The 10,248-nt window shown below is 38.7% G+C and overlaps 1 protein-coding gene across 2 annotated transcripts; it reads right to left on the bottom strand.

The window, feature by feature from the left end:
- Window positions 1-804: 804 nt before the first annotated feature.
- Window positions 805-9,626, bottom strand: katnal1 (katanin p60 subunit A-like 1). 2 transcript variants are annotated; one of them, XM_026376201.1, is made up of 11 exons: window positions 9,521-9,626; window positions 8,533-8,695; window positions 7,499-7,659; window positions 6,801-6,957; window positions 5,716-5,843; window positions 5,510-5,615; window positions 3,508-3,666; window positions 3,269-3,395; window positions 2,973-3,107; window positions 2,644-2,770; window positions 805-2,180 (listed from the first exon to the last, which is right to left on the bottom strand). In XM_026376201.1, exons 2-11 carry the CDS (start codon window positions 8,692-8,694, stop codon window positions 1,982-1,984), a joined length of 1,461 nt encoding a protein of 486 aa, XP_026231986.1. In that variant the 5' UTR covers window position 8,695; window positions 9,521-9,626; the 3' UTR covers window positions 805-1,981. The 2 variants fall into 2 exon arrangements, with proteins under 2 accessions (XP_026231986.1, XP_026231987.1); XM_026376202.1 differs by having other exon boundaries at window positions 8,533-8,604; window positions 9,521-9,583.
- Window positions 9,627-10,248: the final 622 nt, after the last annotated feature.

The raw sequence follows: 10,248 nt of genomic DNA, 5'->3' as shown, positions 1-10,248 counted from the left end.
AATACTACAACTAAAAGTCCTGCATTTACTGTCATGCTTCAGGAAAAGTATGTTTATGTTGAAAGTAATTAATTACTTACTTCATCTAAATAAAATATATAAATATACATTCAGGTTAAATAGTTAAGTAAACTTTCCATCACTGTGATGGTATCTGAGCATGTATGAAATATGAACACATACCGTCTGCCTCTGTCTCTCCCTCTCCACTTCCAAACTCAATCAGCTGGTTGAAGTTGTTTCACCTCAGGTTCTGTCCCAGTCTCCAAGAACTGATTGTCCCACAGCTGCCACATTTTAAATCTGTTCCTCTCTGTGTTCTTAGCTCTAATTTCAGTGTTGGATCAATGTGACCCTGCCCGTCAGAGTCCTACTCCAGTCACATCTTCAGCCGTTCACCTCTCCATCATCATCATCACACAGGTCCTTCAACAGCTCTTCAGACTGCTCAGCCCACATCTTCAACCACCTCCTCCTGTTCTCTTCATAACCTGACTTCCTCTTTACATACAATTAAGTCTCAGTGGAGTGTAATCACCGAAAAACTCTAATCACTAAAGACTCTTCTCACTTTTGTTGTGCACACTGTGGCCATAAATTACATCTAAGCATTTTCTGTGGTGTCTTTCCAGATTAAAATATATTCATATTGTCACCACTTTTAGAGGGACTCGGTCAGCGATCTGAGGAGTATCCTGTGGACGGATGGTCTACAATCTTTAGTATAAAATAATCAATTTAACACATTTCATAAAATACAGGAAAGATTAATTAGTCGAGTTTCAGGCGGATCTGTGGCCCGATTCTTTTACCTTGACCGCATTTATTTATCTCAGTAAGAACTACCAAACATAAAACACATCATTAGTCACAGATAACATAACACAGACACTGTGGTTCATCAAGTATGTTCAGTCAGTAGTAAGGAAATACATCAAAATAATAATAAAAAACAAACAAACAAAAAAACAAAAACAAACGCTAACTGACGTGTTTTTAAATGAATTATTAAAAACTTTCTCTTCTCTTAAGTGAGAATGAAAGTACACAGGTTATATCATCTTAATCTGAATACATCTCCCTATGCGACAGAAGAAGCTGCAATAAATAACTAAAATATACTTTATGCAAAAATTTATATTGTGTTTACCATGTTTCCACCTTAAAGGTTTGCCAATTTATATAAGTGTGAGAGTGTATCATATTCCAACATTGTAACTTCAACAATTAGAGTATCTGTTATGAAAAGTCTTTCACACTGACAGCTCCCTCCGAGTCTTTGTGCAGGTGTCTAACATGTCTTAATCTCTCTTTTTGTTACCTTACAACAATGACGACATGTTGTTGCCAGCTGTATTCAGATTTTCAAACTGCTCTATTCTTTCTCTGTAATTTTACTTTTCGGCTGCTGATTTCTGACAGCAGGACGTGAAACTATACAGTGTCAAAATCTTCTTTTTATTCTTTGGTGATATGGAGGTAATACTAGGCGCGCTGATTATTCAAATGATTAGACCTCACAAATGCTCATCTGCTTGTAAACAGCTGACATACTGCACATCAGGTTTGTTTTTGTTGTTGGGTGAGTCTGAACTTTTAACACTTAAAAAGTACAAGGGATTTAGTATAAGAAAATCTTTCTAGCATGAGGCCGAATATTTCACTGAAACTAGTGCACATGAGAGAAATTCAGGTCAGTCCGCAGCTGGAGGATTGACAGTTTCTACACAGACAATTGTGTCGAAGCAACAATGCGAGGAGAGCATGTGAAAGGGAAAGAGTGAAGTAACAGAGGTCTCATCATGCTCTCTCAAAGGCCACAGCCATTTGATAAGAAGCTGAATCTTGATCTCGATGATCTCAATCTCTGATGTGCTGCCAGGTTCACTCATACTCTCCCAACTCCCTCCTCTTCTTCGTTTTCAATCTCATGAATCCTCCTTTTAGGATTCTGGTCACACTGTGTCTAAACAGTACTGTCTTATACTGACCCAAACTCAGCCATCCAGGCTTCGTATTTTTCTAGGTCGGCAGCAGAGACAGATTTGGAGATCTTCTTGAGTGTGAGAGTGAAGTCCTCCATGGTCACAGGCATCTGCAGCTCGTCTTTGGATAGAGCTCGGATCTCCTCAGGGCTCAGGCCTTGGATTCGACGACGCATAGCCATCATGGACGCATCCCTGATGTACATGTAAAGACAGGAGCAGACAGACCAGGGGACTCAACACTATTACTGACCACACATGTAACATGTTGATTGTATCACTAGCTACTGTTTTGAATTCCATTTTTTTTAGTGTTTCTCCAGCTAAAATTGACAGAGTTGACACATAAACTTGGCTGTTACAGAACCATAAATGACTAATTCCTCACACATAAAGAGCAGTTACATATATATATATATATATATATATATTTTTTTTTTTAAACAATAGTTTTGTATGTAACTGCTCTTTATGAGTGACGAATTAGTAATTTATGGTTCTGTAACAGCCAAGTTTATGTGTCACAACACATTTACATAATAATTTATAGAGCTGAATGTGATGAGAAATTGACGATGTTACTTATCGTGAAATACTGAATTGATGAGAATCATGAAGCACTCAGAGAGAAGGTACACACATAAACACACACACACACCTGCAGACGTTGGTGATGTCGGCACCAGAGTAGCCTTCAATCTTCTCTGCAATGAGGTCCAGGTCCACATCTGGAGCCACCTCCACCTCCCTGAGATTGATCTTAAGAAGCTCTACACGTCCTACAGCTACAGATACACAGAGCAAAAATCAGATGTTAGAATGATTCATCTGAGCCCCTTTTTAACAGGTTTCCAGTGTGTTATAAATACATTAGGCCACAACATGAATCTTTACTAATTATTAGTGCTGTGTGCAGTTCCTGTTAGACCACTACAGTAACCACCACTCTAGTTTATTGTGCCGTCACTCAGTGGATGATGAGATCACCTGTGGGCAGGGGGATGTAGATACGCTTCTCTAGCCGTCGTCGTAGCGCTTCATCAATGTCCCAAGGGAAGTTGGTGGCAGCAAGGACCATCACCATCTTCGAGGGGTCATCATTTTCAAGAGCCCCCCCTACACCTGGTTTCAAAATGATCACAAAACAACAGGTGAAGTCTAAAATGCATTGTGTTTGCGCATACTGAAAGGTGCAATATACCACATCATTGCACAGGTCTTGACTGTACTTTTTTTTAGTATTAGAAACACCTTTAGAGCTTCACATCTTCTATTCCACTCACCATCCATCTGAATGAGAAGTTCTGATTTAACCCTGCGACTGGCTTCATGTTCATCAGATGTTCCTCTCCTGCCACAGATGGAATCAATCTCATCTATGAAGATAGTTGTTGGTGCATAAAACCGGGCCTAAAAAAAAAGTTTTTTAGTTTTTTTCTGCCATATAAAATATTATTTAGATCTTAAATTTGGTATTGTGAGGTTTTTGCATTACAGACTGTCCAAATTTAAACAACCTTACCATTTCAAACAGCAGACGAACAAGTTTTTCAGACTCGCCCCTGTATTTGGAGGTAAGCGTGGAGGAGGACACATTGAAGAAAGTAGTCCCACATTCTGTGGCCACAGCTTTGGCTAACATGGTCTTTCCTGTCCCTGGAGGGCCAACCATTAACACACCCTAATACAAAATGATACACAGTGTAAAAAATCATAACCCATTGCCTGTTTCTAGATACATAGTGAGATGCTGTCAAGTTGTTCTGCTGTGCTGTGACCATGTCTCCAGTGCTGGGGTTACCATTAGTCCTTAATACAGATTAATACTGATACTGATGATGCTGCAACCTGAGGAAATTTGAGCAAACTAAAAAGAAAAAGATCATGATTGTCGCACTGTAACACCACAAACACTCATTCAGCTCTGATTCAGAGAGCTAACGCCAAAAGCAACACTGATTTGTATCTGTTTTATGTTTTTAATACAAACGTCAGAGCCACCCTTAATAAGAAAAACAAAATGGGATCTTGGAAACATCTACAATGTAGACTTAGGAAAATACAGTTATACAATTCAGCATCATCATCAGATGAGCACAGAGTGAAATATGATCTATGAAAATCTGAGAGGTTGGCATCACTGAGATTATTCATGCATGCAAATGATTAACTGTAAATCACGCCGCAACCAAATAAACTTTCAGTTTACTTATCTCTGTCTTCTCACCTTTGTGAGTTTTTTTGTTTCATACACTTACCCTGAAATCTCTTCAGTAAACACTAGTCATACATCATTGCTGCTCTGACGTCTGACATTTCTGCATCTGGTCTGTGTCTGTTGCTATGGAAATTACATAAACCACAAAAGGGCTATTGGCACAATTCAGAAGATTTCTATGTATCTGTAATCTCTAGAATCCATACAGGCTAATGCATTTTATAATCCCCCTTTATAATGATTTTTAAATATAAAACACTGATTCCACAATTTATTGATCCCCCCTTATTCAGTGTTCTGAGTTATGTGAAAAAGCCAGTATACATCTATTTAATTTGCGTAAGGAATGCAATTATACATGCATATATCAGCCCTCACATGGGAGGCCTAGAGGGGAGCAGGCCTCACATGGTGAAGTTCAACTGAGGCTGGTAGAGCAGACAGATAATTCAGCAGAGCGATGTACTGTAGATACTGAGAGGCAGCATGGATAAAGCCCATTGAGATGTTAGTTATGCAAACATATGGAAGTATAAAAGTCGTGTTTATATATGAGAAGAACAGCAGGCAGTTGTAGCCAATTCGCCATAACTTTGTAAAGTTGTGACAGATTTCACAGATTCCTGTGAAAGAATTAATCTCTTTATGTATAAATATGTGAATATTTCTTTCATAACTGATGTGCACACTATATTTTGCTGCCTTACGCTGGAGGAGGTAACTAGAATTGTATGCCACACTTACTTTTTGTATGCTTGAATTTTCTATTTCTGATGAGTATCTCCTATTATTGTGTGAAAACATTTAACTAGAGCAGAGGAAATAGATAAATGTTCAATATAATGTGCCACATGACGTGCATGTTAGCTAGTTAATATGTGAATGAGTATGCATTTGTGCCCCCTTTTTATTTAAATAGTCTATTGCAGGTCTCTTTATTTACTGTCATGCACCAAAGCCAATTATTATTCTTTGCATCTGTGACAATATTTTTATTAAAATTATCTTGGTTGCAGCACAAGCAGAGATGGCATAACTACTGCAAAACAAAGCAGCAAATTTAGTGTGAAATCTCTGAGGTACAACGTAGCAGAGCTAACTTTACACTTGGATTAAGAGGCTGCAGGAGTCTTGTGCTGAGTACATGATAAGACCATAAAGGCTTACTTTTAAAACACGTCAATATTGATCTCTGAGATCCCCAGTCATTTTAAAACACACGAAAAAAAACCCCAAACAACCCAGAGTACAGTGTGATCAAGTGGAGTATGTGTGTGTGTGTGTGTGTGAGATTGTACATATTTACCTTCCATGGGCGACGAATGCCCTTAAAGAAGTCAGGCATCCACATGGGTAACACCACTGCTTCTCTCAGCAGCTTCTTAGCATCTTCCAGATCAGCAATGTCATCCCTACAGACGACCAAGAATTCAGTGAGCAGTGCTAAAAAAACACCTCCTATCGCAAAAACTTTAAAGGATCATGCATGAATCAATGTATGTGGTGCCATACCAGTGCACATTAGGGTTACGGGACACAATATCTCTCTCCAGTGAATCCACAAGGTCACTGTCATATCCTGTGCCATCAAACTTCTTCTGCTCTACATCCCCCTGTGCGTCTCCAACTCCTTTCTTGCCCTGATGAGAACAAAAGAGTTTTAAAACAGAAAACAAATATTTTTCATATTTTAAAGGTTAACTACACATCTAATCAATGTTTAGGTTTACTGCTTCCTTGCAACTTTTTCTTAATCTATTATGTTTTTTGTAAAGCGTGAAAGTAACAACAGTGCTTTAGTCTACTCTACTTCTACTCTACCCTCCATTCTGCAAGAAAACCTTCTTGGGACAAGAAGTGACGGGACATTGACTACAAGAGGCATGGCCTTTCAGCCACATTGTGTGATGTAAAAGGTAAGATACGATCAGCTAATTAGCTAAGCCGTCATCAGACTGCTTAGACAGTCACTAGAAGAACGGTGTGTGTATTCGTAGGTGAGTGTCATTAAACAGCTGCAGACCTGTTGTTTATCACAGCTAACACTACTGTATGTCAGCTCTTAATATCTTTATAAATAACAGCAAAGTTATTCTGGCTCTGTGTGTCGTGTTTACTGCCACTGCAGAGAGTCTCATTCATCAATGTCATTTTAAGCTTTCATCTGGCTTGCTAGTGCTGATGTCACCAGCAGGTACCGTATATGTTAGAGGCACAAAGGGACACTACGGTTATTCAGTGCCCTGCTTTTTATACTTGAAGCAGCAGCTGCTATCACAGGCAAAGGGGTCAATGTACAAAATAGGCTTTGGAGTCTTGTCTGTTACAACATGTTTAGAGAGGCATTCATCTGAACTTTAAAATACAAGCAGATAGAAACTAGATCAATTTCAGCAGAAACAGGAGTTCTGCACAAAATTTGTTGGACAAATCCCCTGTATGAGCATTGTTGCAGGTGCATCATATGCCAACAACACTCTGAGTGAATATATATAAAGCAGGAACAATAAGGTAATGTAATTACTCTATAAAGACCTCACCCATACTTCTTTCTATGAAACTAGTCAATAATAATTAATCATCAACTGTAGTCTGACCTTATCGTCTTTTGCCTTTGTTCCTCGGGCGTCTCTGATTCCTTTAGGATTGGCCTGGCCACGACCCACTTGCGCTGCTCCACGATGCTGCAGACCAGGGGAGTCCTTCCTCTGTTGTTTCACTGCACTGTTGGGACGCTTTACTGCAATAGGATTCCTACAGAGCCAAATGTATAGGGTTATAGTGGGAGATACCTGACAGAAACATGAAAGATAATCTGTGTGAAGATAAAGCGATGATATGTCTAGTTTTGCAGAAGAGGCAATAATAAAAAAAATCCTCATCTTAGAGGTAGAGAAACAGAATGAAACAGGTAATCAAAATAATTCTCTCTGCACTTAAGAGTAAATCCTTATAGATTTCATTTGCCCGACAGACCTTCTGGGCTGTATCAACAACAAACAGCTCTGCCATAAAAAAAAAATACTAAGTCACCTGTATCAGAGTTGACCACTCAGCAGGAATCTGAAATAAAGAATTCTTACTGAAAGAAGAAGCACTGCAGTCCTGTTGAACCTACCTTAAATTTTCATACCAACATCTCTGGCGAAATCAGTTTTTGCAAACACACCTTAAAAATGTCAGTTATTTGTTTCAACTGATACTATAGACAGGAGAAAAGATGTTTTGTTTTCAAGGAGTGCACCATGCATGAAGCCTAAAAACACTTTCAGTCAAAGGTGTAATTTCTACACACCTGTGTTCTGCAGGTGTGGGAGGGGGCCAAACTGCTGGATCCTCAGGTCTGTCATCTGACTGTGGGGCAGGGATGTCAACTGGCTTCTCTGACCTAAAGCTCTCAAGTGTTCCCATGATGCCTTTCACCTGCTCATACTCTTCAGTCAGTTCCTGCCTCACCTGACAACAAACAGGATAAGAAGAGTATTGTAACACCATTGCATCACACAACATCCCTCTGAAAGCACAGCTATGAGATGTGAGTAAATGTCTGTGGTAAAACAACACAGTGTTCAGAGAATGGTTTTAAAGTTTCAGAAGCATATCCAACAGCAAACAAAAAGTCAAAAACTGAATAAAAAAACATTTACAATGAATACAATGAAATATACAATATGTCAAGTGAAAAATAGGACTGCCATTGTAACACCCACAGCATGTGACAGGCCAAATTAGACTACTCAAAAATGAAACAGCTAATGGAATAAAAGTGTATGTATGTATTTAGATATTTAAAAAGTAGTATGTAAGCAATACCACATAACAGAAATAGTGAAAAGGTCCTGCAACTGAAGCTAGCACTAGCATGAGATGTGGAATCAATGCACTCTGCTCACTGAGCCCAGCTATTCTATGCTCATCTATGCTCAGCCACACTTTAGCCAGAGCTTCGGGTAGCCTTTGTTATGAAATGACAATAAGTGACCATGCTCCAAAACCTATAAATGAAGCAGAAATAATTACATTTCTACGATTAGACAGGTAAACCTTATTGAAACTTGAAAGTCGCTTTGGATAAAAGCGTCTGCTAAATGACTAAATGTAAAATGTAAAAATGTAATGAAAAATGTCTGCACCAAAAGCTGTGCAGTTCAATGAGATTGGCTTGCAGAAGCCTTTGACAGATCCCCTCTGCACTGCGATCCATTTTGAAGCATATTTCTAGTAAAAAATATTTTAAAAAGTTACATGTTGTAGCTACAACAGAGCTGCAATCTCAAGTTTCATGATTGGTGTGACAACAGAAAACTGTCAAGGATTTGGAAAACTCACCTGCTGCCATCTGACTTTAAGTGCAGGGTCTCTGAGAGACTGACAGTGCTTGTGGATCTGCTGAATGACCCCCTGGTAGTACACAATGGAAGAGTCATAGTTCCCAAGCAAAGCATACTCACGTCCCTTCTTGGCATTGTCACATATATCTGCCAAATTCATGCTGACCGATGAAAAGAAAAAAAACAACATTTTGACACAGTGAGTTGACTAATGCTTATTAATTACAACTTCTTATTCCTATAGTTTAAGCAGCATTTTATAATAATCACATCACATTATTATTAGTTCCTAGATTTCTACCCCCATCAAGCTCTAATGACATATAAAAGAAATACATTAAAGTATGTATTTACTGTATATAAATACATACATTTTAAACCACATCACGACATCAGTGGTTGGGTGATTTCAAGAATAGAGTACATATCTTAACACACCAGCTTATTCTCAAAATCATCTACCTAAACCTGTAAAGTGTAGAGTGACATCAAGAAAGGCATAATTATTGCACTGACTTTATATCAAATCTATAATTTTGGCACACATCAAAAAGCATGTGTAAAAGCCTGTGTAAATATCTTGGATGTAGGTCAAACTCCAGTTTCACCACACTTACCTCTTTGCTGTAAATCCTACTTATTATTACATGAAGGTGCAGCTCCACCACTCACTAGGTAAAGCACTGCAGTTAAGCTAGCTGATGTCATGGAGTGTGATTTTAAATGTGTATCGTTGACAGTTCACCAGACCTGTTAAATCACGCTAGTATTAAATTTAGGAGCAGTTATTGAGCACTATTACCGAAGTTAGCCTGCGCTAGCTTGATGCTAGGCCACCGACTGAACACACAATGAATCGTGTGGTGATAAATAACGTAACTTAATCCCTCAGCCTGTCTTAAATATGCAGGTGGACGAAAACAGCCGTCCAACATCATAACTAACACACTTTAACAACACAACAAAGGCGAAATTAATGGTCCTACCTGCATTAAAGGCTCTTGTTTGTGTTGTTTCTTTCACAGCTCCAGTATTGAGGTAAGTGTTACCATGGCCGCAGAGAGACGCCGCGTCAAGAATACAGAGGGCGCGTTGGTGCGGCGTTCACGGACTTCTTCTGAGCTGGTAAATATGATAGTCCCGCCAAAACAAATCACGGATCGTGAACCAAAGCAAAGCTAATATTTTATTAAATGTCACATTAAACAGTTTAATGTCGCTACCGAGAGGCAAAATCAACTATGCTCATATGCAATCCTATCAGCCGTCGGGAAGGTGCAGTTTAAAATTTAAATGCTAGTTTTCATGGTTTCTCAAACACATCGTTAGAGCTGTGGCAATGTATAACCCGACCACCGATCGGCGGTAAAACGATATAAAAATAAAAAAAGATGAGTGTCATCCTAAAAATGCAAAGAGAAAAGAAAATGGAACATCAACAACCACTGAGCAGGAATAAATGATATAATAGGAAAATCCAGGAAAATTCACAAACTGACTTGAAGGTTGATTAATTAGTAAATTCATTAAAAAAGGTCGACGCTACTATTTATCAGGCATTATTCACAAGAGTAAAGCTTTTTATGAACAATATCATTAATATTGTCAATTCTATAGTCCATGTTTATTTAAGTCTGTCATCTGAAACACATAATGATAGTGTGTATTGGTGTGCAGAATTAGGCAAATGGGTTAAACCGCAGCAGTTGTATCC

This window comes from Anabas testudineus, chromosome 21, assembly GCF_900324465.2.
Source record: "Anabas testudineus chromosome 21, fAnaTes1.2, whole genome shotgun sequence".
Lineage (NCBI taxonomy): Eukaryota > Metazoa > Chordata > Actinopteri > Anabantiformes > Anabantidae > Anabas > Anabas testudineus.
The sequence above is the reverse complement of the archived record's forward strand: the minus strand, read 5'-3'. Positions and strand labels throughout refer to the sequence as shown.